The following is a 27869-nucleotide window of genomic DNA, read 5'->3' as shown; positions in this document are numbered from 1 at the left end:
CAGTGCCCCACACTGTGGCCAGGCACAGCTCCTTCAGCCCCTGGGGCTGCTCACTCTGCTCTCCAGGTGGAATTTTCTGGCTGTGTGACCCTTTATTTCTTCACAATCATCTTCCCTCTTGTTTCCATGCCCCCTGTAGTGCATCCCTAACACCACCCCAGTTTTTTCTAGGCACTTTGCTGCTGTTCCTCCACCATGTCCTGGAAGAGGCAGTGTGTGTCCATCCCCATCCCTGCCCACCCTGCCTCCCCCCTTCCCTGCACAGTGCTCCTATCAGGTTCACATTGATTTCTCCTCTCTTCCCCTCAATAACCCATCCCTTGTTGAGCCATACACTAGATTTAATTTGGTTTTAGTCCCTGCACTGTAACTGGCTTTGCTTACAGCTGGAATTAGATTGCTTTTCAGTGCAAAAACCTGCTTGCTGGGACTGGAATAATCACAGGAGCAGAGTTAATTCACAGGGAGCTTCTCCATCTTATACACCACTTATCCACAGCTCCTCAGCTGCTCACCTGTGCCCATAGGGGATGGAAAAGTCAGCAGAGGACAGAACTGACCTCTTCTCCGTCCAGGATGAGTGTCTCTCTCCCGTGGGAACCAGCCCAGCAAGCTGAAGCAGCGCAAGCAGCATCTTACTGTAGCTCAGAACTGGGGAGTTCGGGCTGACAAAAGCAGATTTCAGCATTTTCCCAGCTCGCAGCCAAGGCAAAGCCCTCTCCTCGCGGCGGCCCTGCAGGATTAGCTCGGGGTGCGCCGGGAGGCTGCGGCCGGGCGGGTTTTGGGGAGCGGAGCCGGAGCCGCTGCAGCAGCCGCGGGCAGGCGGCCAGGGCGGCACCGCGCCAGCGCCGGGAGCGCCCGCCGGGCACCGGCCAACAAACCCCGGCCCGGCTCGCCTTGGACGCGGCTGAAAAGCAGCACTGCAGCTTGCACGGGGCGCCGGCAGCCCGGCCGTGCCCGCCCCCGGCTGCCCTCGGGGTGGATGTGGAATTTTGTAGAGGTTGCGGCTGCTCCAGCCCTGGGTGCGTTTGAAAGGGTTTTTCCTCCCCTTCCCTAGCTGTCTCTTTGCACAGAATTTTTAGGGATTTTCTGTCTTGAACCAAGCCCTGTCACTATTAAATGGTATTGAATTTGGTATTAAAAAGCTGACGGGGGGCTGGGGAGAGGGGAGGAGGACAACTGAGAGCAAGGTGCTGGTTTGGAGAGAATCCCACCAGCACGGCCTCAAGGCCAAAGTACTGAGCCAACAAATTCCTGCCCAAGATAGGAGGAAAGGTAAATGGCTCAGACGGGGAAGGTGTTCAGGGGACACCAAGGGTATTTTAACTCTTTGAAGCATCAAGCATCCCCAGGGTGCTGGGGGAGCAGTAGCAAGTCCTTGGTTATCTGTGCTGTTCTTGGAAGCCAAAGCTCATTGCACAAATACTGACATGAAACTCGAGCCCTAATTGACCAGACACATGTGGAGGTGCTCTCTTACTCCTCTGCCCACATGCCTGAGCCCCCCAGGGCTCTCCCTGAGCAATCCCCATGGTGGGTACCCCAAAATGCCCCCAGCCCAGCTGAGAGCCACAGCTGCTCATCCCAGACAGGCACCACGCCGTGACAAAGACCCTCACTGCTGCCTCCTGCCTGCCCTGGCAGGTGGAAAGGGCTCTCCCATCCCTCCCTGCAGCTTCCTTCCCCTTGGAGCCTGTTCAAAGCCAGCCTCGGTGGCACCTGCAAACATTTCTACTTGCAAGTCTCAGAAGCAAACCGTTTGGAACTGATACAAATGGCTCCTCTGTCGCTGTGGTGATGCTTGTTAGCATGGGGTGGGTGATGGGGAGATTTTCCCCTCTCTCCTGTAAGTCTCTCACAAGCTGGATGGGAAATCAGCCATCTCGGCACTTTTCCACCTTACTTTGCTTTTTCGGTTGATGTCATAATGTAACATATGGCATCGTATAGAGAAATGAAAAACAAAGCCCAGGAGAAACAAAGCCCCTCCTGCTTCCTCTGCCCCAGATGTGTCAGGGGGTTTACCCTTACCCCAAACTTCATCTGCCACGGCTGGGGCTGGTCAGGGTGTGCAGGACTGACTGGGCATGACCCACCCTACTTGTACTGGCAGGGAGCTGGAGTTTAGTGGGGTGAGCCTCATTCCACACCCCATATCCACCAGCATCACCCCTGAGGCATCTGGGCAAAGGCTGGCTGTGTTTGCACAGCTGGGACAGGGGATTGGAGGGAGCTCAGACCCTGAGAGTCCATCCAAGGCACATCCCAGGGAGCTTCAGGAGGACAGCTGCAGGAGGACACAGCCTTGGAGGTGCCCCTGCTGTTCCCTGCAAGGACACATCTGCTGCCCTGCCCGGGGGGAAGGGGTGTTAGAGGGAGAAATGGATATCTCTGGGTCAGCAGAAACGCTGATGGCTCAGTTTTCCAGCAAGGATCCACGCCCAAAGAAACCCAGCAGCCGTTACCTGCCGGTGACTTCGATGTTGGAGACGGCGTAGAAATACTTGTACAGGTTCTCCCTCTGCACGTAGGTGCCCCCCAGGGCGGGTCTCAGCAGCCTCATGCGCAGGTCGGTGACGGTGAAGAAGTCCTTGAGCCCTTTGGCGCTCTCCAGCCGCGTGTACAGGTTGTCCATGTTCTTGAGGTCGGGGCCGGCGAAGATGGCGAAGCGATCCCGCACCTCAAAGCGGACGGTCTTCTCCTTCTTGGAGCCCGCCCAGCGGGAATACTCCTCGGTGCAGAGGACCCTGTTGGCACTGGTGGTGGAGAGGTCCCGGACCCTCCTTGCTGGCATGCTGAAGGCCTCCATGCAGTCGTCTGCATAATACTGGTACGGGTGCCAAGTCCTCCCGTTGTCCAGAGACTTCTCCAGCATCATGATGGTGGGGCGCCCGTACTCGAAGGTGATGACGATGTCGTCGGTGAGCTCGATGCTCTTGTTCCAGGACAGGGTGATGTTGGCCAGCAGGGGCTCCGGGTACCGGCGCCAGGTCACGCTCTGCCAGTAGGTGGCCAGGCCCTCGTCCTCGCTGTCGAACATCAGCTTGGGCGGGTGAGCCAGGTCGGGGTTGGAGGCGTCGCACTCGTCGCTGCACAGGTACGGGTTCTCCTGGAATGACAGCAATGGTCATTGTTGGAATAGTTACCAATATTGTATATGGAACGTGCCTGAGCTTGTCTGGCCCTTGCTGCTTGACCAAATAGTGGCACTGTGGTGTTTCACCCCACAGACACTTTTGGCTGGCTGGGTGTGTGGTGTTTCACCCCACAGACACCCTTGGTTGGCTGGGTGTGTGGTGTTTCACCCCACAGACACCCTTGGTTGGCTGGGTGTGTGGTGTTTCACCCCACAGACACTTTTGGCTGGCTGGGTGTGTGGTGTTCCACCCCAGAGACACCTTTGGCTGGCTGGGTGCTGCAGCTGGGCATGTGGAGACAAGTCCAGGCCTGCAGGAGCTCTGGTGGTGCTGGGATGGAGCTTCCCACCATAACAGGGGCTGCTCCTTGGGTTTCCCTCTGCTGGAGAAGCTTTAAGGCGATGGTGAAGAAAAGGAGTAAATTGTGATGGAGGGTTTGAGACCAGAGCTTTATTCTGGCCCACAGGGCTCTGAATGCAGCACCAGCTCCAACAGAAGTCACAAACCATGTGGTTTGCTCGCCCTTTTACCCAGGGAGAGGGGGAGGAAAGGGGTAGAGAGCCACCAACCAGGTATGGGAGAGGAAGTCTTAAGGGACAAAGGACACCTGGATGGCCCAATGCCCTCCAGGGGTGTAAGGAATCTTTTGAATCCTGCCAATCACTCGACGCCCTTCTGGAATGCCAGGACTGACAGACAGCACTCAGCAGGGCTCAGGGTATGGAAAGGAGGGATGACTGACACACCTGGGCAAGGAATCTTCAGGGAGAAACCCGGGGTATCTGGGGCATACCATGACATCACAGCGCAACAGGTCACCTGAGAGGAAAGCAAAGCTTGGGCACAGTGTGGGGGCAGTGTGGGCACATGGGCCCTGGTTGGGCTGCTGGGTCAAGCCTTAACTGCTGGGCTGGGCTGGAGGGTGCCAGGGCTCTGGAGGATGCTGGTTCTGAGAGCGAATTTAAGGCAGAAAGATGTGGCTTTGCCTCAGCTCTAAGAACGGCTGAGTTGTTTCCTCTGAAAGGCCCTTTGGGAAAGGGCTTTTCAATTTGGCACGGGGCAATTTTCATAGAAAGCTCCTTCCCTGAGATGGTCTCTGGGTTAAGCTTGGCTGATTTACAAGCCTAGGAAAGCTGTGCTCATCCCTGCAGCCTTGGAGGAGCTGAATGGCTGCAATCCCCCAGGCACACCCTGCCTCTCACGGCTCCTGATGCTGGCACCATCCCCCCAGTGCCTCTGAGCACAGCTAGAGGAGGGAAACCCAATTTCTCCAGCTCCAAGCTGGGACAGAACTGAGCAGCAGCAGAGAGAGCAGAGATTTGTGCTCCTGCCCAGAGGGAATGGGGTGGGAAGGATGGCTCATGCCACCCAGGTGACAATGTCCACTGCCTCCAGGCCTGAGCAGTGAGAAATTCCATTGAGCAGTGAGCCATCCCATTTTGCCCACACAGCCAGGCTGGTGTGTTTTGCAGGGACAAAAGATCTCTTTAACCTCCACATGCCCACACCCTGAGCTGCACTAGGACACAGTGTCAAGGTCATGATGAAGTTTTGGGGGTGGGCAGCTGTGCCAATGCATTTATTGCTCACACATATGTTTGCCAAAGCCCAGCATCACTGCCCTGCAGCCTCTGGCCCCCAGGAGTGAGCACGTGGCTCACCCCTGCCTTGGGGATTGTGTAGGGCTGTGTTCTGCTGGGTACAGACCACAAAAAACTCTGCAACATGCTGCAAATCCGTGTTTTTGCATATGAAGCATCTCTTTGCTGTCACTTTGCCTCCCTCTCAGAATCAAAATCCAAAGGACTGGGGAGGGAGAGGGATTGGTATGACAGCGGGCTCTGCTGCTCTGGGACCCTGCTCAGGAAGGCAGAGGCACCTGGCAGAGGAGGAGGAGGAGGTGATAAAGCAGCTGGGGCTGCTCAGAGCTGCTGGCTGGAGGTGAGGAGCCTGCTGGAGGTGAGGTCTGGCTCTCCTGAGCACAGCAGCTTTCAAGGTAAGGCCGAGCTGGGTGCTGTGCTTTGGTTTGTGGGTGCTCTGTGCTGTGTGGGGGATCAGCGTGTTCCTGCCTGGCCTGGGGATTTCCTGCAGTGCCAGGGTGTGAGGAGCTGATACTGATACCTGGAGGCTCCAAAAAGTGACTGACTGCAGGCTGGATCAGAGCAGGCTGGGTGTGTCTGGTTGCTGCAGGTGTGGGATGAGACTGCTCCTGTGTCCATGGCTGGCTTTGACCCAGGGAACTGCTGGAGTCTGAGTGCTGTGAGTGCTTTTAGGGTGCCCTGGGCACAGCCAGGCACAGCACAGGAGGGGATCTGGCTGGTACAAGAGGATGCTCTCAAAGTGGGGCTGTGCTTTGAACGTGGGTACTTCTGAGTAACACAAAGTGCTCTGGAAAATCTGGGCTTTGCCACCTCCTGCCAGGCAACCAAAAGTCTTGGAAATTACTAGGAGCTTCTCCACTCCATGTATGTAAAATGGGCCTTTGGTGCCTCCTCAGAGCTCAGAGATGTGCACTGAAGGCAAGCAACTGTTTGCAAAGTCACTGGAGGCCACAGCACCCAGGAGCCCTGAGAAACTCCTGAGGACACGAGCAATTCTGTGTCTGCAGCAGCATGTGAGCAGCACAGTGTAAATAAGGCAGGAGGCTGCTCTGTCAGCACGGGGGGGAAAACAGAGCAGTGAGTGGCTGATGTGTAGGTGAGAGCCAGGCTCCTGTGCAGGGGAGGCAGCCCTGGGGACACAGGGGACTCCTGTAAACACAGCACACGTTGTGTTTGTGAGGCTGCCAGGCACAGCAGCACACGAGAAAACAGGTCAAAACTCAAAGTGTTTTCAGCCCAATCTCGCTCTGACACACCCCTGCGTGGCAGTGAAGCTGCAAAAGCTGTGCTGGGGTTTGTTCCTCCTGTCACAGCCTCAGCTTGGGCCATGTGTGGCTGTTGTCACCTCTGTGTGAGCTGGAAAGAAGGGCTGGGACTGGAGCTGCTGAGTGCCCACCCTACAGCAGGGAGGTTACTCACAAAAGGGTGCTTGGGTTGGTGTTTTAAAATCAAATAGTTGGATTATTTACTTATTTATGTATTTATTTATTTATTTTGTTTGTTTGTTTGCAGCTGTGATAACTGAACAAGGGAAATCAATGGAGTGCTCAGGCTTGCTTGGGTGGGTGAGGTTAAGAAGCGAGGGCACCCCACAAACCCCTCAAAGAGGGGGAGATGCCAGCTGGGCTGTGCTGGGGCTCTGAGCCACGCTGGGGGGCTCTCTCCTGCCACAGCAAGCTGTTCTGGAGTAGGGATTAAAAAACCCTGAGATATTGACATATTTAATATGCTCTCCTGACTCGTCACGTTCAGAGGAATTGTTTACCTCTGCTAATGAGACACAGCTTCCTGCTGGGGGATGGAGCTGCCTCTCAGCTCAGCTCTACAGCGGTGGCTGAGGGAAAAGGCACAAAAATCCCCCTCAGCTGAAGTGCTGGGGGCTCTGAGTGTGTTTCCTGTGCTGAGGCAACATATTGTGTGGCAGTATGGTCCTCCTGTCAATGTGGCCATACAGATGGCTTAATGTGACAGCCCTGAAAAGACCATCCCAGAGGTCCATTTCTGTCACTTGTGTGAAGGAGGGTACAGCAGGTGGAGGGTTGGCTTGGGATGGCAGCAGAAAACTCCCTGACAAACCTGCCCTACTGCTCTGTCTGAGCAGAGTTTGTGTCTCAGAGCTGTCCTGGCAAGAGAGCTCTTGCCATGAGCCTTCCTGTCCTTGTGTGCAGCAGGCACAGCCCTTGAGCTGGTGGGAGATGAATCTCACTGAGTATTTGCCCCTTGAGCTGCTGTGAGATGAATCTCACCGAGATTTTGCCCCTTGAGCTGTGCCCACAGTGGCCACCTCCAGGGCTGTGGATGATGCTCCTGTCTCCCAAATCTTTCTTTGGAGTGGCCAAATTGAACAAACAAAGGGCTCTGTGATGAAACCACACTTAAGGGAACATTACTCAGACAAAAGGCTGGCCGGGATGGGAGGTGGGACAGATTTCCCAGGAGCAGTGAGGGGAGCAGCTGACTCTGATCAAGCATGATCCCCCTCCCCATGTTCTGTCTGGAGGAACAGGGCAGGCCCTGGGAGGGTCCTGGCAGGTCAGTAGCAGGGAGCAGAGGAGTGAAAACACTGCCATATGCTCATCCCAGGGAATGGAGGTGCACAACAATCCCTGCTGGCTCCTGTGTATCCCAGCCTGGGAGGCAGCACCTCCAAAGATCTCCTGAACCACCCTGATGCTCTGGGGAGGGGGCAAATAGCTCAAGAGGTGCCTGGTTGTAACAGAGCAAACACAAAAATAACCTGCAAGTGACAAGGTGGGGGAGAGCCTCAAAAGCCACCGAGTGAGTCACACCACTACAGCTTCCTCTGCTAAAATGAAGTGTTCCTTTTTGGGGTTAGGTTTATTGAGTTGTCCTTCCTCTGTGGGATGCTTGATGCCTTTTCTGCTTGGGGGGTGGTTTGGAGTCAGCCAGGAGGGCAGGGGGGAGCGGAAACAGATGGCCACATTTTGGCTGCTCCCCTGGTCCTGGTAAGATCAGATATAGCACTATTGAAACAATTCCAGGTATTATTTTTGAATCTGGTTTCCTCCTCCAAGCTCTGTGTCCTCCAAAGAATCTGTCCAAAGTCTTGAGATATTTAAGTCTTCAATCTAAAAGTCAGGATGCATTAGCCAGGCAAACTTGGTCTCAGTGAGCTTAAAATAAACCAGTTCACTTTGAGTCTCACTCTATTAAATCAGTCGTGAGTGTCCTCACAGCAACTAAACATTGCAGATTTCAGCCTCTCCAGCTCTTCTGGTTGGGCACCTTTTGGGGTTTTTGCAGCCTTGCTTAGCCCCAGCTCAGTCCAAAAGGGCAAATCTCCAGGGGACAAACAGTGAGAGCCTCGTTGAGGACACAGTGTCCTAAAAAATGGCATCATGGTGAGGTTGTGCCTCTGTGAGCCAAATCATAGAGTGGTTTGGGTTGGAAGGGACCTTTAAAGGTCATCTGGTCCAACCCCCTGCCATGGGCAAGGACATCTGCTAGGTCAGGCTGCTAAAAGCCCCCTCCAGCCTGACCTTGGATGTTTCCACAGATGAGACATCCATCACCTTTGTGGTTTTACCATGCCACTATTTTATCCCACTCTTTACAAAAGTTTTCTTCCCTGCAGCTAATCTGAATCTGCTCTCTTTTAGCTTAAAGCCATTCTCCCTTGCCCTAACACTACAATTCATAATAAAGAGCTCTCCCCATCTTTCCTGTAGACCCTCTCCAGATCCTGGGGCTCTGAATCCTCCTTGTAGGGCTGCTTTCAGTGCTTCATCCCCAGCCTGGGGGCACACTGGGGGTTGCCCTGCTCCAAGTGCACTCAGAGGGTCCCATGAGCCCAGTCCTTCAGCTGGAATTGTGTCCCAGCCCTGGTCCCTCCTGACCCAGCCCCTGGGTTTTGCCTCCTCTTGGTGCCTGGAGTCGGTTCTGGGCAGAAATGCTGCAAAAGAGATTTTCTGAAGGTGACAGCAGAGACTTGCTCCTTGAGGAGGATTTCTTAAGAAACAAGATATTGGTCTGACGAAGCAGGATGACAGGAATCCAGGATGCTGCAGAGAAGCTGCTCCCACCTTGCTGGGAAGGGGGGAAACCAGCCACAACAAAAGGCCTCAGTTTACAAAGCCCAGATGGTTTTTAGGACTCTTAATGAGAGCAAAAGTTCCTTTTTTTTTGTTTTTTTTTTGTTTTGTTTTGTTTTTTTCCTAGCAGATAATACAATTTTTAAGCTCCATAGCAGAAAATGATATATTTTTGTAGGTGCAATTTCTTGATTAATCATTAGGCTGTTGAATATTTTAAACAAACTAGACATCTGTTGTGAATGGTGAAAGCTGCACAGAAATAAGACTGCAGCTTTTAGATCTCCACGCCAAAGGGAAGCTGGAAAGCAATTGCAACCACTAGCTGCACAGTGAATAACAATAACAACAACAACAATAATAATAATAATAATAATAATATTAAAGAGGAAAATACCCAACAAGATTTGAGCAAGGAAAAACTATTAGATTATGTGAGAGTTTGTTCTGCTCAGCCAAGGATGCTCAAGCACAGCTCATACCTGGTGTGATTTGTTTAATGGTGTCTTGAGAACAGTCCTGGACTTCCTCTGCTTTTGGGGATCTCTTCTGCTTGATGGAATTGTGTTTAAGCCAAGGCCTCTGCCAAAACCTAGAGCACCCTGGGACTACTTGTTTTTAATTACAGTCTCCTAATAAGAGTAATGACAAGGTCTCATCAACTTGGATGAATTTTGGAAAACAAAACTGTGTGTTTTTTTAGTTGGGATAGGGGGATTGGAAATCCTTGGTGCATTGTAGGAAGATTTTTATTAAAGCGGAAAAAGTTAAAAGCGTTTCTTCAGCACAAAGATCAGTGCTGTTGGGTGGGTTTCTCTTGGGTACTTTCTTCTGGAGTGGTTTTTTTCCCTCTAAGAACTGGCTCTCAAACCCAGACACCTCTCAGACCTTGAGTGTCTCCAGGCTCTCCTGCAAGATCTGGCACTAATTGGGACTGGGGGCTGTTTGATAGAACCCCAAAGAGTCTGCAGAGCCAGGAAAAGCAGGTGACAGCACAGGAACCTCCTTCCCTCCTTCCTGGGACTGCTTGTGACCAAGGAAACCTTGGTGTGAACCTCCACCTCCACCCAGGAGGGGACAATTCCCTCTGTAGCCCCCACCCCATCCAGCTGTGATGCTTAAGGAGCTCTCAGGAGCATCCCAAGGTTCTTCTGCTTCTCTTGGGACAGCCAAGGCCTTTCTGCTTCCTTTGGGACACCCAAGGCCCTTCTGCTTCCCTCAGGACACTCAAGGTCCTTCTCTTTCCCTCAGGACACCCAAGGTCTTTCTGCTTCCATTGGGACACCCAAGGCCCTTCTGCTTCCCTCAGGACCCCCAAGGTCTTTCTGCTTAACTTGGAACCCCCAAGGCCCTTCTGCTTCCTTTGGGACACCCAAGGCCTTTCTGCTTCTCTGGGGACACCCAAGGCCCTTCTGCTTCCCTCAGGACACTCAAGGTCCTTCTGCTTAACCTGGGACACCCAAGGCCCTTCTGCTTCCCTTGGGACACCCAAGGCCCTTCTGCTTAACCTGGGACACCCAAGGTTCTTCTGCTTCCATTGGGACATCCAAGGCCCTTCTGCTTCCCTCAGGACCCCCAAGGTCTTTCTGCTTAACTTGGAACCCCCAAGGCCCTTCTGCTTCCTTTGGGACACCCAAGGCTTTTCTGCTTCCCTCAGGACACTCAAGGTCCTTCTCTTTCCCTCAGGACCCCCAAGGTCTTTCTGCTTAACTTGGAACCCCCAAGGCCCTTCTGCTTCCTTTGGGACACCCAAGGCCTTTCTGCTTCCCTCAGGACACTCAAGGCCCTTCTGCTTCCCTCAGGACACCCAAGGCCTTTCTGCTTCCCTCAGGACACCCAAGGTTCTCCTGCTTCCCTCAGGACACCCAAGGCCCTTCTCCTTCCCTCAGGACACCCACAACTCTGCCTTTGAATTTCTGCTCAAAGGGCAGCAGATGAGGTTCACAAAGTCCCCGCGTTTCCTCGTGCTGCAACTGAGTCCTGAAACTGGTATCAAATTTCCTCCAAATCCTGCAAAAAACAAAGGGATCAGCAAAATCTCCATGTGCACCTGATCCCTCCTGCCCTGCTAATGTCCTCGCTGTGGAGCAGTGTCACTGCAGGTGTCCTGCAGCCTCCTGTCCCCTGTCTGTCACAGGCAGGGCTGGTGGCCATGGGACATGGGGGTCCCCAAGCTGCAGAGGGGACCACAACCAGCCCACTCCATCCCTGCCTCTCCTGTGGATGTTCTGGAACACATTCATCCCAAAGGTTTATTTTCCCCTGTCCCTTCCCCTGCCCAGCACCACGTTGGATGCACTGGCTCCACAGGCTGTGGGGTGGAGCTGAGATGACCTTCCCAACATTTCCTTTCCTGATTTGCACTCGGCTGAGTGTCCCCAGCTCATGCTGAGATTGAGCTGTGGGGCTTCACTTCCCTTCCATGCCCTGCCCTGGCTTTCCTTGCTGCCAGGGCTCCACAGGGATCTGCATTCTCCTGCTCTGGTGTGGGTCAGCACAGGGAAATCACCCCCTGAGCAGGGAAGGTGCCTGAGCCAGCTCCAGTGCCAACCACCCTTAACCTCCCCAGTGACACAGAGCTCAACCTATTTTCTGCAACACAAATTTCTGACAAGGGCCACCCTGAGTGATGTGTGTTTTGGGAGACTTCCTTGGCTTTTCTTCCAATAATCACTCCAGGACGTGATGCTGCTTCCCAAACAGAATTGCATTTACCCAGGAGAAAACACAGGCTCATCCTAACGACATCTCAGGGTGTTTTCACTCTTGCTGCTCCTGATCTGAGGGTTCAAGTGCTCTATCTGGATTTATGACAAGACAAGGTGATTTTATGATCAAAAATAACATTTGTGAGTAATTAAATCTCATGCTTTAGGGCATAAGCCGTAACCTGCCAGTGGCCAGGGTGGGACTCTATGAGAGCTGGAAATACTCTCTGACAATTAATTTTCACTCTATTCATGGGCTGGGAGGGATCAGAGGGGTGAAGCAACCGTAATTAATTTACAGAGATTATTTCCAACAGCTGGCAAGTGGCATAACTCACTGCAGAGAGGGCTGGAAGCATGGAGAGGGAGCAGGAGAAACACAAGGCCCTTTTTATGCCAAAGAACCCCACAAATCCCCTTCTCTGTGAGCTCAAGTGAAGGTCTGTGCCCTCCTCTGAGGGAAATGGGATCTGCCTGGCCAGGTCCACTCTTTTAGCACTGATTCCCCTGTCCCCCAAATGGGCTGTGGGCTCTCCCCAGTGCACAGCTGTGACTTGAACCTGGAGAATATCTCAGGAACAGCTTTGGGATGCTGTGACTTGAACCTGGAGAACATCTCAGGAACAGCTTTGGGATGCCTGTCAGTGTGCAGCGAGAGGTCCCTAGTGGGGCCACAGCATTGGACTGTGGGGACTCTGGGGAGTCTTTCTTCAAGATGTTAGGTTTTCTGCTTTTCTCATTGTTTTTAAAATACCTCTTTGGTCAAGATTTCTATTTTGGATAAGACAAGAGCTGTCTCATAAGGTTGACGAGGCAGTTTTCCCATGGGCTGCCTGAGCAGCTGCAGCCCAAGAACCACCTGGGAATGCTCCAGCAAAGCACATCCTCCAGGCTTCACTCTCCTCTCCCCAGTGCCCCTCCAAAGGGGCATTTTGAGGTGGCCCATGTGGGTTGGAAGGTTCTGGGAAGGCACCTGGGCATTGGTGAGGGGTTATTTTGCAGCTTTACCTCAGCAGGGGAAGGGATGGGATGGGATGGGATGGGATGGGATCTGAAGCTCAGGGAGGGCTGGTGGGGTGTTTTGCTCACCCATGTGTCCTTCCCCTGCCCCCTCCCTCCCCCAGCCATCTGCAAGGGGCTCTTATTAAGGCAGAGACAGCAAAAGGGGAGAAAACCGTCCTCGCTAACAAGCTGTTTGCTGTTTATAAGCAGGTAAAGGCAGAGCTGGGATGAATTATTAATAGGGTGGAAATGGGGTCCCTCCACAGATCTGCTGCTAATTCTGGCTCAGCCGAATGTCACACCCTCCATCTCCTCCCCGAACGTGGTTTGGGGGATTGATTGCTGCTCCGCTTCCTTCCCCTTCCTGCCGGATCCGAGGCTGTCCGAGCACAAGGTCACCCTGGCCGGGGCGTTAGGACACGCTTTGCCTGGTGGGGCTTTGGGAGAGCGTGAGTCAGCAGAACCAGCCCTGCTGGCTCTGGGTGAGACACCAGGACGCACTCAGCGAGACATTTTGCTGTTCTGCCTCTTCCCTTTGGCCTGAAGCAGACACTCATTCACCGAGCAGCGCCGCTCGCTCAAGGCTCTCGGGCTCCCTTGGGCCCGTCTCTCCGCCAGAGAAGAGATTCAAGCCCTACTCGTGGCTGCTCTTCCCCTTCCCCCTCCAGCCTGCTCTGAATTCCAGAAGCATCTCGTTCGTATTTCATCCAGGCTCAGCACTGTGCCCTTCTCTCCACCAGCCCTGGGGAGACATCGCTGTGCCAGACAGGGTGGGCTGGTGGCAGGGCAGTGTCCTGTCTCCAGATGGGAAAATTGAGGCAGGGAGGGATTTCTGGGCTTCACAAGGCATTGTGGGCTTCACCTTTCTGATGATTGAACGCCCCCAGGCACCTGCAGCAGGGCAAAGTAGAGGATCCCTCACCCAGCCTTGATGTGAGGCTCAAGGAAATCTCTGCTCTCTTCCCACACTGTGTCTGAAACTCTCCCTGTGCTCTGGCAGCACCTCATGAAAAGGGTCTGAACTGGTTTTTGCACTGTAAATGACACAAGGTCAACATCCAGGCAGGAAGCATCCTCTCCACAAAGGGAGGGTCCAGAGGGAGATGCAGCTTGTCCCACACAAGGGCTGACCCAAGTCACCTGTCCACCCTGGCACCGCGGCTCCTGCACTGACACAAATCCCCTCACACCCACTCCGGCTGAGCCAGAAACAGAAAATCTGGTTACAGGAGGAATTTCAGCCTCCAACCTGAACCCAGCCCAGCCCAGGGGTGACCTCTCCAAGAAGGGCCCCTGGAAGCAGCACCTCCATTTCCAAAGCCCAGGGATGGCTTGGGGGCAGCTCTGCTGCTGTTCTGGATGCCCTACCCTGCACCCTGTCCTGAGAGGCATCTGCAGCTGGTTTGGGGGCGTCACAAGGGTTAACCCTGCCCGGAAAATTCCACTCCTAAGCAGATAATCTCATCTGTGCTGGGTGTACACACACATCACCCGCAGCAGCCCGGCCTCCCGTGGAATCGTTTTTGAGCAGCTCTTTCTTTGTGAAGTGCTAATCCCCCGGTGAGCTGCTCTAACCCCATCCCTCCTGCCGCCCTGGGCTCACCTCCACCCCCACCTCCCTGCCAGGCCGCACCCCTCAGCCTCCCCCTTGGGCACTGTGGGGTGACCTAGAGCCTGGGATCAGATGAACCAGACACCCCTCAGCTGGCAGCCATGGGCACGCGTTCAAAAACCAGCAGATTAATCCCATTGACTGCTTTTTAGCTTGTCTCCAAACTCAGACTTTCTGTACTGGGGACTTGCAAGCTTTGCTCTTCCCAGGGCACTTCCCTGAAGCTTGTTTACAAATTAAGCTGTTTGGATTCCACCCCATCCCTTCCCTGCCAGATTATGGAGCCCTTGCATCTTGCCACAGAGATGTATTTGTGTCCGCAGCCCCTAGCAGCAGGAGCACAGCAGCAGCGACCTGTGTGCAGGGCTGCGAGTGCATTATTGATTCAGGACTAAGAAATTGCTTAGGAAGTAGGAAAAGTGTCCTGCTCTCTAAAAGCTTGTGCGCCTTGTAAGCTCAATACATGCAGCCTTTGCAGAGAGGCTCGCTACGCCGCTATTAATAATTTATTCTGTAAGAGAGGCCCTGATAGTTTGAATGGGGGAGGGCAGGATGCAGAGCCCGGGGGTGGGAAAGGGGAGGGATTGAAGGCTCTGCTGTGCTTCTCAAATGGAGGTGCAGATGTTGCCCAGAGCCTGTGTGGAGGGGGCACGGCTGGGTGATGGGTACCCCTGTACCCATGCCAGCCTCTGAGCAGGGCTCCTGTGTCTGTCTGCTGCATCAAGAGCTCTGCCTTCACTGCTGTGGGAAAAGCATTTGGCTGCTTTGTGCTCTGTGTCAGGGGAACAATTCAGCAGGTGCCTGTCAGGGGTTTGGATTGAGTTGTGTCAGCCCAAAACATGTCCTGGCTGTCCCAGAGACCCCGACAGTGATCCTCTCCTCAGGCAGGGCTCCCCAAACCTCCTGACTGGCAGCACTACAGAGCTGGAGCAGCTGACTCAGCCAGCAGATGGGGAGTTACAAACCCTTTGGCTGGAGTAGAAACCAGTTGAATCTGTGCTGATTCTGCCTTTGGGACGTGGCAGTGCCAAGGCAGGACTGGACACGGTGGTGGCAGCATCCCTGTGGAGCCCAGAACAGGACAGCAGTGACCCCACCGCTCTGGGGTGTGCAGAACCTTGGCTGGAGTGGTGGCACCGTGCTGGAGCTGATCCACGGAGGGGAGCAGAGGGAAAGCTGCTCCTGAGAGGCTCCTGCATGGCTGGGGATGAGACCCAGCCTGGTGTCTCTGCAGCACTGAGCTCCTGGGCCAGCAGCCCCCTGTGGGACAGCTGAGCAATGCAGAAATCCACCCCTGAGCCAAGAGGCAGAGGTTCCCTAAGCCTGGCTGCGGGTGGCACTGGGCAGATGTGCAGAGGCACTGGTGCCACACGGGGCAGGGCAGGAACAGGGTCAGGGCTGCAATTGTCCCCTCTGGCCCTGCCTGGAAGAGGGGGAACAAGTGGGAACCTCATGGGACATGTCTGAGGCTGCAGGGGATAGCTCATCTACCTGGGGTGAAGGCTGGAAGTCCAAATCCCTGTTTGCCAGGGCTTTGCAGGCAGTAGCTTCTCCCAAAACATCTCCAGAATGGTCACCCAGCAGTGCTGTGTGGTTTGAGGAGGAAAAAGCCTCTTTGGGGTTTTCCAACGCAGAAACCTGTGCTCTGTGTGGAACTGCCTGAGTAACTGGGTCAGCCAAAGCTCCACATCTCAAAGGGCTGATGGTAAAAGGGTGGATTGGGATCTGAAACTAAGATCTGAAACTTAGAACTGGACTTTCACTTGGGGAAACCACAGCGTGGTAGTATAGCACCTCTTCCCACTCAGGCAGGATTTTCTGTAGGGAGAAATCCTTTTAAAGTGTATTGAAAATCATATCTATGCTATAGAATATGATGCAGATTTTAAAATAAATAAATAGGAATGATTTCTCTGAATATCTTTGCCTTCAAAAGTTGCCTATGGAAAGCTGTGGTAGCTGGAGCTGCTGTATAAGGGCTGCTGTAAGAACTGCTCTCCCAGCTCTGGCCACACTTGCCAGCAAGTCTTCAGTCCATTCTCTTCTCTTTTTCCCATCTGGACACTGTTCCCTTTGAAGAGCAAAGCTTTTCTTAAAAGTAGTTTATTCTTCCTGAATACTTCAAGGTAGGGGAAAACTTTCTTGCTCACTGTACCAATTAAATTTACTTGACAGCTTCATTTTTATCACTGTGTCTTTTCCATCAGCAGTTGGAGATGATCCTTGTTAGGGGAGTAGCATCCCACTTTACAACAAGATGAATCCCGAACTGGGCATTTAAGGAAGTTGTTACAGGCTGTTGAGGGAAAATCCAGTTTGCTCAGCACTGTCTAATTTGAAGCTGAATTGTATTCTTTCATTTTTCTGTGAAGCCTTTCCTTTTAAAACACCCAGATCCTGCTGCACTCTGAAGTAGCCTCAGTGGCAGGAGAAGAGCAGTGTGTAATTTGCTGAGCAGCTAATAATGTACAACCCAAGGGTCTGGCCCCAAGGGCAAGGAGCCACTGATCCTGACTTCAAACAGTGTCCTCTGCAGCAACCCTGGTGCTGGGGAGTGATTAAGGGTGGGAACAGAACCAAAAGGCTCCAGCTCTTTCTCCCACACTCAAAAGCAGCGCCACAATGGGTGCAAGGGGTGGATTGGGAGACCTCCCTCAGGGTGGAAATGGCAGCAAGTTCTTTTCCAGGCTTTCCTTAAAGGAAAGGGGAGCACTTTCCAGGTGTTAATTTAAGGGATTGGAGGGGCTGTTAGCACTTTGCAGCTGGGAAAGGAAAGTCACTTCTTTCCTTCCCTACAGCCCTGCCAGGGGTGTACAGGTGATCTGACAGCACAGAGTGAATTTCTTGTCCTGCTGAATTCTGTCACAAAGGCAAAATGATCATCCTCAGGGCCATACAGGTTCCACAATAAAGGGCAAAGGGGAGTTCCAGCTCCCTCTGCTGCAACCAAGGATGGGCTTGCCACCAGCAGTGGGTAGTGCTGATTTATTCAAGGAGGAGGGAGAATATCCGCTTTTCTTGGAAAGGATTTTCCATTGGACTTGTATACAGGCTCTGCTTAGCCCAAAGGATGTCCTTGAACCCTAGGGCAGCCAAAAGACTGAGAATACCTCATGCTTTGCCCCCTGGTTCTACTCAAAACAAGGCAGAACTCTGGTGGGCTGGGAAAGGGCTGTGGGTCTCTGCTCAGGGTACCAGAAGGGATGAATCCATCCTTAACCATCAGAACTTGCTGCAGCTTTAGAAATGCTTTTGGAATAGCATTGCTGAAGCAATTATTCTTCCCTTCTTACTTTAAAATCTGTGGCTTTTCCCTTCTTATTTTCAAAACTTTTGGCTTTTAATCATCCCTAAACCCACAATCCCTTGTTTGCACCTAAACAGGTGTACAAAGATATAGATGGGTAGGATTGTATGATATGAGCTAAAAATGCAAGGAAAAGGATTTCTTATCCCAAAGGTTTGTCTGCTTTTTCCAATTTTAGCACCCAATCCACAGGAGAAATGGTCCTTTAGTACAAGCCTCATAACCACATGTCATTCAGAAAAGTTTAGCTAAGAATTAAACTAAACATCCAATTTGGCTGCATGTGTAATGAATAAATAAAGCCTTTTCCTTTCATGTGCCCGTGCCAAAGTCAACAAGCTCTATTAGCTGATGAAACAATGCTGACGCCAAATAAAAATACCCCTGACCCATCAATATGGGCTGAGAGCTCGGCCCTGCATCAAAGAGTGTTGTCAGAACAAGAAATACTGTCTTGACACTTCTGGGGGGAGGAAAAACTCCCATTCCTGCACAAGGTGGGTTCCCTGTGCTCTCACTGGGATGTCAAGGAGCAGCAAAACCATCCCATAATGACTGTCTGTTAGGGACACCTCTCTTTATTTCTGCTGGAATAATTTGGAAACCCCTTGAGCTGCAAGGAGCTGGGCTTTGGTGTTTGCTTGCCCCCACTGTGTGTGAATTCCCCACAAAACCTGAGGAATCTTTATCCTGTGTGCAAAATGCTGATGCTTGGAAATGAAACTCCCAAAGGGCCCTGCTCAAAGAAGTGTTTCAGCATCTCAGAGCACCTCAGCACCTGGGAGCAGCCTGCCAGCTGTGCCACCCTCCTCCTCCTCCTGCCCACGAGGGTGGCAAGGTGAAGGAACACGAGATCTCCCCTCTGCCCCATGGGGATGTGCAGCTTGGCTGTTTCCCAGCTGGGCCTGCCCTGCAAACCCCTCTCCTTTGAAATCCACGTTCAGCTGCTCTGTGCCGTGCCCTGCCTGTGATCTTTGAAGTCTCACCCCTCCCTCGACACTCTTGGTTTAAAAGATCTGTTCCCTATTAGTCTTCAGTCACACTTTTAGTTTCATTCAGGCTTTTATCTACTTATCCATCTTTCTTCCTGCTCCCACCATTCCCCCTGCCCTGCCAGGAGGCAAAGTACAATTCATTTTTCAGGTGACCCTGCCAGGAAGGCATTGCCATGAATAGGAACAGGTCCAGAAACTGCGGAAAAAGCAAAACCCTTGACTTTAATAAGCAGCAAAACGCTTCCCAATCAGAAGGAAGCAGCCAGATGTGACCAGAATTGTTATAAAACACAAAGGATGGTCCTCCAAATAATTCCTGCCATCTCTTGAAGCCTCCTCAGGCAGAAGTCTTGTGAGCACTGCTGGAGCTGTGGCAGGGCAGTGAGTGATCCTGTGGGTGTGCAGACTGGTAGGGAAAACTTGCTGTCTGACAAGGTCCTGGCTGTCACCAGGACTCTGCTACTGGCCTGCCCTGCATGGGGACATGGTGCAGCTCATCCCTGCCTGGCTGCTTTGGTCCTGACTGTCACCAGGACTCTGCTCCTGTCACCAGGACTCCTTTCCTGACTGTCACCAGGACTCTGCTCCTTACCTGCCCTGCATAGGGACATGGTGCAGCTCATCCCTGTCTGTCTGGTTGGTCCTGACTGTCACCAGGACTCTGCTCCTGTCACCAGGACTCTGCTCCTGACTGTCACCAGGACTCTGCTCCTCACCTGCCCTGCATGGGGACATGGTGCAGCTCATCCCTGCCTGTCTGGTTGGTCCTGACTGTCACCAGGACTCTGCTCCTCACCTGCCCTGCACAGGGACATGGTGCAGCTCATCCCTGCCTGGCTGCCTTGAGCACGGAGGGGTGTTTGTGTGTCTTTAGTTTTGATTGCAGCTGTCTGAGCAGGGCAGGAGCCCCGCTGGGCTGCGCTTAATTCTGAGTAACGCGAGTTTAGCCGCACGGACAGTCCCCTGCTGTTTTGAAAGACACCTAAGAAAGCAATACAGTCACCGTAAGAACTTCTCTGCTGGAAAGCCAGGCTCCTATGAGAACCCACCTGTTACAAGGAAATAATTAAAAACCTGAAGAGAAAGGATAGCAGGACACCAAAAGGCACCTGAGCAGGTTGGCAGCGAGGAGCTGCCCCGGCTTTGTGCGAGCTGCCTGCCCTCCCCTCTGCGGGGCTGTAACGATCCGTGGGCAGAGACATCGATTTCTGCCCAGCGCTTCCTCAGTGCAGGGGGAGCAGAACTCGGCTCACATCCTCTGCGGGCTCTGCTCCCTCCCCCTGCACGTCGATAGGTGTCAAGTCACCACCCAGCACCGGCGATGGAAGGGCCACTTCTTGCTGAGCCCACTTTCCGCTGGCCAGAAGGGGATGCTCAGCAGTGAGTGGCCACGTGTCATTCTCGGTGACTGAAAATTTACCTTGATGGCCTCCCAGGCCACAGCACTCCAGTCCTAAGGATGGGCTGGAGCCTGGATCTCTCCTGCAGCCACCCCCTGCTCTGTGCACTGGGTGCTGGGTGGGCTCCTTGCCCACCTCAGCCTGGCTGCTCCTCCTCTGCTTCATTTTTATAACTCTTTAGTCCTCTGGAGAGAACAGCACTGGTGTGAGATGGGGGAGAAAGGGCCACGAATCCAGTGGTATGTCACAAACCCATCCCAAAAAAAAAAATCTAAAAAATACTTTACAGTTTGTTATTCCTGTTCTCAGCTTGACTCTTCACCAGGGAATTGCTCAGGGACAGTGCTGTGAGTGCTGGTTTCTGTTTTGGGAGGCGAGAGCCGGGCCAGGCAGGGGTGAGGCAGGGACAGGGAGGCAAATCCATGTTTTGCATTTGTGTAGCTCTCATTCACGGCTCTACACGGTGTTTGCAAGTGTTCCAGCACATGGCAGGCGTACGCTACAAGGAAATGCTGCCGGTGCCCAGAATAGAAAGATTTCAGCTCAGTATTGACTGAATCAAGAGATGCAGGGAGCTGATTGCAGTTTGTGTCTTTTGCTTCCTTGGAGGTCAGTGGAGCTGAAGTCCGGAGCATCCTTAACCAGAGAGGGTTTGCAGAGAGCTGCAGTGAGTGTAGTGGGAAGCAATCTGGTGTTGTCCTTTTAATCCTCCTGCAGTCAGTCACATAAATGGAAATACAGACTGACCCATCAATAGTTACCAGTTTTATTTGCAACCTTGGACTTAATCTTTCTTTTCAAACGATCTTTTAAAAGGAAAAGCTGCTACTTATCTGGAATTAGTGGAAATGTCTTCCCTGGTACTAATGAGAGCCCTTAGGCTGGAGGGAACTGTGTAACTGCTGGCAGCATGTTCTGATGATCATAAATGTTTGGCACCCCTTGGTGTCACAGGAGCATTTTTCTCTTGGATTTTCAAGAGGTGCCCTGGCTGGCTGGGTCCAGGGTGGCAAACTGAGGCACTGGCAATAAAAAATGGGACTCTCTGCACTGATTTAGAGAATTCCCCTTCTCATTATAATAAAAGAATAATATACTCTTTTAGAAGGCACTCCTTGTTCAGCACTCAGCCCAGTGGAAACCTTGCCAGCATGGGCTGGCTTGGTGTCTGTCCCTTAAATGTGTGCCTGGACCACTCCTGGGGGACCTTTGGGAGGGGGCATTACTGTTTTGCTCTTTGCTTTGACCCCTGAACTCTTTAACAATGTAAAGCCTTGTGAATTATAAATCAAATGTTCCTGCTGAGCTTTGTGGTGCACAGAATGAAATGCAATGATTAATATTTAAGAGAAAATAAGTTAAAGATTTTAACTACAAGGGCAAATGTCTATCCACAGAGCCTTTTCAGAAGAGAGGGAGAACCACATTTTCAGGAGCTTTAGTGAAGTTTGTGGCTGTCAGACCAACCACCAGAGCTGGGGGTGTGCAGGGGCCAAACTCTCTGCCCTGCCCTTCATGCTGCCTCAAACTGCCCACATCCTAGAAAATCCCAGCAGTGCTGGAGCATCCCTTAGGGATGGGGCTGGCGAGCACACCCCACACTTTAGCAAGTAGAGGAGCTGTGTGCTTTTCCAAAATCCAGACCTCACCCAGGTCTTGCTCAGCCCTCCCTGGCTCCTCCTCACCCTCCCTCCAGCATGCCAGCCCCATCCCTGCTGGGCAGGGTGCCCTCTCCATGTTCTGCACACTGACAGCTCCAGCAGTGCCCACCCTGACCCAGGACATCCTCCCAGTGGCACCTGGGCTGGACACTGCCTCCAGCCACCAGCAGAGCCTGTTCTAAGCCAGCAAATAAGGCAGCAAACACTTACATGGGTGCAGAACCTCTCCGGAGGGTCCCCACAAGTGATTCCTGCCGGGTCCACCCGCACGGTCACGTAATCCTTCATCCGCATGGCCTTGGGCTGGCACGCATAAAACTCCCATGAGGGGCCATCGTCCGTGGTCACCCAGGACTTGCAAATGTCATACTGTGCCATGGCCAGGGGCACGCAGTGCACGAGGAGAGCAGCCAGGTAGAGCATGGCAGCTGCGGCCAGGCGCGGGCGCCCTGGGCGAGGGCAGCGCCGGGAGTCCCGAGGAAGGCGGCGGCTGGGCTAGGGGTGGCTCTCGGGATCAGCATGGAAACTCCTCATCTAAAAATGCTCCACTCCAAGGAGATCCACACAGGAACAGGGATGATCCCACTCTGCACGCTGTACCTGGACGTGGAAAGTTCCTCTTGGCATGGAAGCCGACTTTGCAATTCACTTGATTGGGAAAGTTTTGGCCAGAGTTGCTGATCAGTGGTCAAAAGTCTTCCTTAACCTCATTTTTTCCCCCTTTTATTGTACGAAAGGTCTTCCAAATCAGCATGAAAATATCTAGAGGTGACTCCAGTCAATCAATACAAAGATCAAGTTCTGAGTTGCTGATGAAATTTGATAGGAGTAAATTGGAGAGGCCGTGAGATGGTGCTGGATCAGGTTTTCCTCAACCTTCTGCTCTGCTCCAACTGCGTCGCTGTGGAAAGTGCCTTAAATTGTGTCTACCTTAATTATTGGGGTGTTAGAACATTTAGCACATAAAATAAATAGAGCATCTGGCCATCAGTACAACTCTGACAAGAGAGACTGCTTGGAGCTTGGAGCTGAAATTCCTTTTTTGCAAAGGATGGTTGTGTCAGCGTGAGCAGGTCGGTGCCCAGATCTGGGTGGTCACTGGGGTGACTGGGGCAGGGCTGGCTTTGGCTTCTCCCGCTGTGTCCTGCGGTGGTGGCGAGGATTCCTGTCCAATTCTGCCTTTTGGCAACGGAGCACCAAGTCCCCAAAGCCTTCAGCTGCAATCCATGGGGCTACCTGGGGTCTCCTCTCTCTTTCATGGTCAGGGCAAAGGCAGAGCTCATCAGCAGGAGGGACCTGCGAGAAATTGGAAGACAGATTAGGTGGGAGCAAGGGGGGACAGTTGGAGCACGAAGAACAGGGGTCCCTCAGGAGGCAGAGCTCTCAGCTGGGCTTGCCAAGCCACCTGACAGGTTTTTGTAACAGGGAGATATACAACTTTAATAAAAAGCAATCCATAGTAAGATGCTTATGGCTTTTCTGCTATCTGGGAGAAGGGAAGGAGCGCTGCCCAATTTAAGGTATCTGCTTTGCAACAGCAGCTGGACAACAGGAGCTCTAATGGGTCTTCAAATAACATCAAGAAGCAGCTATGGGTCATTAGGAGATGGGGAATATGCAGACAGAGAAGGGACAGACAGACAAATTGATAGTCCTAAAAAGATAAGCAAATAAATAAGACAGCTGGGGAGACAGATACATTGTCCAGCATCCCCACATATGATTTATCTGAACAATAACATTTAATAAAAAACAATTTAAAGTCCTAATAACATTTAGGTTCACCTAATACAAAGAGCAATGACCTTCCCAGTATTCATTTCAGGTTAGAACAACATTTCTGCAATTTTGTTGTCTTTCCAGTAGAGCTAAAAAAATTGTAAGTAATTACAAAACAAAATGACAAAGAACCGAAGCGGGGAGGGGGAAAAAGTCAAACCCTCTCTCAGTATTAGATTCAGGAGGGAGATCTCATCCAAGAAGGTGGGAGGCACATATCCAGAACAGAAATTTACCTTTGGATAATTCCCTTTCTATTTCTTTCCCCAACTTTTCTTTCACAATTGAGCCATATCTGCTTCAACAGCATGCTTAGCATTTCCTTTCTCATGAAGCTCAGTTACTAAAGCTCAGAAACTCCAGGTTAACACATGCATTGATCCGTGTTCAGGGGCTTCACACCGCTCTGCTACCATCTCCCTTTCCCCCCTTTTTGCTTGAAAGATTGCTGATTGAGATGAATGAGTTCAGAAAAGAGAAGCTGTCTCTCATGCTTCATTGCCAGCTCTCTACGAAGAGCCTGTTATAGCTGTGTTGGACCTGAATAAACTCCCAGAAAAAGAATAGACTGGCTGCTATTTTTATATTATGAGTAAATGTAGTAAAAATAATAAGGCAGGGTGACACAGTGTTTATAAGTCCTACTTACATCAGAGCTGTCTTTTGAGTTATAACAAGTCAGTTCCTAATTATTACATCAAACTGGTCACTGCCAAGTGCCTGGTAAGAGTGAGAGTGAGAGACTCTGGTATTGTGTAGAAAACAAGCAGGGTAGTTTTAATGAGGACTCCGGTGCTGTTAAGTTTATGGATCTATTTTCACAGCCTCAACAATTATATCTTGCACTTGAATGGCTGTCAGGGAAAAACCCAGGTAGAAAGGATCTATAATATCTATTAGTGTCTTGTTATGCTGGCTAAATGTCACAGATTCCCAGGGAAGTGAAAATTTGTTGGAAAAAATGTATTTACTGTCAGTTCATCAGCCAGGCAAGCGGGTTTGGGGTGAAGTGTGTGGCTCAACACCCACTTAGCCAGTCCAGTCCCTTTGCAGAAATAGTTGGAGTGTTGCTCTGGATTGCGCCAATATACTGCAAACGGGGCAGAGAGGCTCCCCAAATTAAAGCTTTCACTCTGCTTGATTTGGTTTAGTTCTTAGAAAATAAATCTTCACCTGATATTATTAAGAAACTACAGTTCATGGGAACAAATAGAATCAATGCTCTTTGTTCTCTTTGAAGAGTACTCAGCACTCACTGGGGACTGATAGCCGGAGTATTAAAAACACAAAATTAGATTGTGTCTTGACTTAGCTGGCTCCGGGTTTTTTTCTTATTATTGGATTAACACCCTATTGAAATAAAGGGACAACGCTGAGCAACAACTGAGCTGCTCTCGGATTAAGAGCAGAAAGTAAACTCAATAAAGGAGTTTTTAATTTTCTCTCAGAAGTGTTGCTCTCCCCATGAACTCTCCGCTCTCCCCCCGCGCTCGGGGAGCGGGAGTTGCTCTCCTCTTTCCCTCGCTGCCCATCCCTTCCCCGCAGCCCGGACAGCGAATTTGGGGACACGGATGGGGGGACGGGAGCCCGAACCCCGCGACAGCGCTGCGCGGCTCCCGGCAGAAATCCTGGAAATCCCACTCGCATCCCGCCGCTCTCCCTGATGGATTCGCGGTTCCCGGCAAAGCCCGATGCCGCTCCCGCTCCGCCCCATCCTCCCCCGTTTCTTTTACCCCAAAGGACTTTGGGGGGCTGCCCGGAGCGGGGAGGGGATCGGCGGGGCAGGGGGAGCCGGCGCGCTGGGCTGGGGGAGCCCCCCGGCTTCCCAAACTCCGGAGCGGGGAAATAAACCCCATCCCGCGGCGGGGATGCTCCGGGGAGGGGGACAGAGAGCGGGACACCCCAGGGAAAGAGTGGGAACAACTGGCAGCATTGGGGAATGGGGCAGAAGCCGGCGCTGCCCGCCCCCCCTCCGCCCCCGCTTTCCCCCCATGCCCGGCGCTGCGGGTCCTTACCGGGAGCGAGCTCTGCGGCGCGGGGCTCCCGGCGGAGCAGCCAACTTCGGGGCGGGGGGAACCCCCAGAACACCCCCAGCCCTGCCCAGCCCTGCCCTGCCCTGCCCAGCCCTGCCCAGCCCTGCCCTGCCCTGCCGGCAGCGCTGCGCCGCCGGCCCCCAAGGGCAGATGGCCGGGGGAGCTTTGTGCAATCCCGGCTCCCCTCGCAAGTTAATGCCGAGGCTGAAATCCCTTTTGCTCTCACTTTCAATCACAATCGGAGCTTTTATCTCCGTGCCTGATCCCGGCTGCGTAACTTCCTCTGTGCAGCTTTAGCACACACCATCCCACCGGCGGCAATGGGCTTCTTAAAGGTGCAGGAGGAAATGCAGCGGGGGGGGAGGAGGAGGAGGAGGAGGGAGGGAAAACCACCCGAGGAAGAGGATGCTGCGAGCGGGAGCCTTCAGCCCCGGCGGCCCCGCGGCTCCCGGTGCAGCATCCGCGCCGTCCCGCTGCCCCCGGCTGGATAGCGGCAGCCGGGAATGCCGCTCCTCGGGGCTTCTCTTTTATTTTTTTTTTCCTTTAAGAGCTTAAAAAAATAAATAAAAAAAAAATTTAAAATCATGAGCTCATGTTTGCTCGAGAGAGAGAGAGAAAAAAAAAAAAATCTCCAGTCACGAGGGTTTCCCCACACGTGTAAGTCCTCGCTTGGTGTGCCCTGAATATTTTGGGGAGGCTTCTGCTGGTGGAGATGCTGTAAATGAGGCTGCGTGCGTGTGTGTTGGGGGAAGAGGGGGTGGTTGGAATTAATAGGATAAACAAAGCAGGAACTCGGAGATGGGGAAATCAGATGGCTGGGAAATGCTGGATACTGGTGGGAATGTGCTGTGAGATTTAAATGAGGCAGGTTTTGCTTTGGGAAGGTGGGAGACTGTGAGGTGTGACAGCACCTTCCAGCACGGGGCTGGAGAAGCAGCTGGGGTTGCTTAGGTCAACTCTGTTGTGTCCATGCTGAGGGGCAGAGGAGGCTCCAGCTGTGGAAAAAGTGGATAAAACTGTAGCAGGTAAAGGTCCAAGTTTTCCCTGCACCAGGCAGCTGCTGAAGGCAGAACTCCTGAGCAGCGACAGGTTTTTGACATGTGGATAAATGACAGCTCATGGAAAAACGACAGTTCATTTATGGGGAGGAAATCCAAAGAATCACCACTGCCTCCTATGTATACAACCACCCAAAAATGACTGCTCCTTCCTAACCAAGAATTCAGTGATTTCTAAGCCAGAAAATGCATTGTCCATCTTACACGTGGTTTGAACCTCGTGCACTCAGTATTTTGTTATATGGTTTCCTTTGACCCATTGCCCTGAGGTCTCTGGGTGTCCTCTCCCATTTAAGAATCCCTGGAAAACCCACGATTCATCCTGTAACCAGACAGAGGTGATTTAGGGCTGTTCTGGGAAACTTTTCCCATATTCTGGAGCGTAAGTGAGATTTATGAAATGCTGGCATTGTGTCTTGACTGTGGCCCAGCCTAAACACGACGCTGATGCACTGGGTGGTCTTTACCTTCAAGGATGTCTTTAATTCTGGCTCAATTTCCACTCCAGGACATGGTCTGATACTTTCCACATGGTAACTTCTTCTGTAAACACTTATTTTACAGCAGCAGTATAGCTTAAGTGAGAAGCACTGGCTGGGAATCCGGGGCTGGCTAATATTCCTGGATTTCACTTTGTGCCTTTAGGTCTGCTCTGTAGTAATGACTCCCCTGGAAATTCCCCACGTCTCACTTATTACTTCTTTATTAGTTATTATGGTACAGTAACAGGATAAAACGGAGTTGGTATTTCATTTTCATTCCCTCTAATAGCCACGGCAAAGACCAAGTGGTGTGCTGATTATTGACATCAGAGTTAAGTGATATGCACGCATCATTAGGTTTCAATTGGAAAGAATAACAGCACAGTGTGAGCCGTCACACTTCTAAACTCCGTGGCATTTAAGGAAAAACCAAAGTCGTTTTTCACAGCCCTGCTAGCTCAAAAGATCACAAGCTGGCAATAATACTTGTATAGACACAGGTAAAAGGCGCTAGCTCCAGGCAAAGCACCGGAATTAACCAGTGAGCGCAACACCCCAGAGAGGCTGGCAACAGCTGTGGGGCTTGTCCAAGGTTACACCGCGGTTCAGGAGATCCTTGGAGGATGGGAATCACCCAGCTCCTCGCAGGTCCTGATGTGGGAAGGAGAAGGATTTTGTGTGGCACTCACAGACCCGGCAGCGCTGCTGTCACAGCCTGGAGGCAATGGGGAAGAGTTGGAATAATTGTTTCATTTTAGACCATTTGCATTCTTTTACTCAAGCACGTTTTGCAAATACTTAATGTTGGGTATAGTTTTCTTCTGGATGGGATTTCTGCGGGGAGGAGAAATGGATGTGTTTTTCCTCGAGGGAACATCTCTGCACCTTCCCTCGTGCTGCCTCTTCCCACAAGGAGAGCACAGTTGAAAATCAATGGGTCTGCATGGAGATTTAATTACTCCAGCACAGGCAGGGGTGGAGAATAAGGCCCTTAATATTTAATACAGCCTCTGCTCTCAGAGGGATCCCCAGGGCTCAAGGG

At 52.2% G+C, this 27869-nt stretch overlaps 1 protein-coding gene across 1 annotated transcript in view; it reads right to left on the bottom strand.

The window, feature by feature from the left end:
• NTNG2 (netrin G2) overlaps positions 1-25320 on the bottom strand; it is a 49729-nt gene extending 24409 nt beyond the window's left edge. Inside the window, exons 1-3 of the mRNA XM_059486466.1 lie at positions 25270-25320; positions 21686-22771; positions 2466-3109 (exon numbers count right to left, since the gene is read on the bottom strand). Coding sequence (XP_059342449.1) covers positions 2466-3109; positions 21686-21898 — 857 coding nt within the window. The 5' untranslated portion in view covers positions 21899-22771; positions 25270-25320. The remainder of the gene's footprint in view (positions 1-2465; positions 3110-21685; positions 22772-25269) is intronic.
• Between the last annotated feature and the right edge of the window lie 2549 nt (positions 25321-27869).

This window comes from Ammospiza nelsoni, chromosome 20 (genome assembly GCF_027579445.1).
Source record: "Ammospiza nelsoni isolate bAmmNel1 chromosome 20, bAmmNel1.pri, whole genome shotgun sequence".
Lineage (NCBI taxonomy): Eukaryota > Metazoa > Chordata > Aves > Passeriformes > Passerellidae > Ammospiza > Ammospiza nelsoni.
This window is presented reverse-complemented; position numbering and strand designations above follow the sequence as displayed.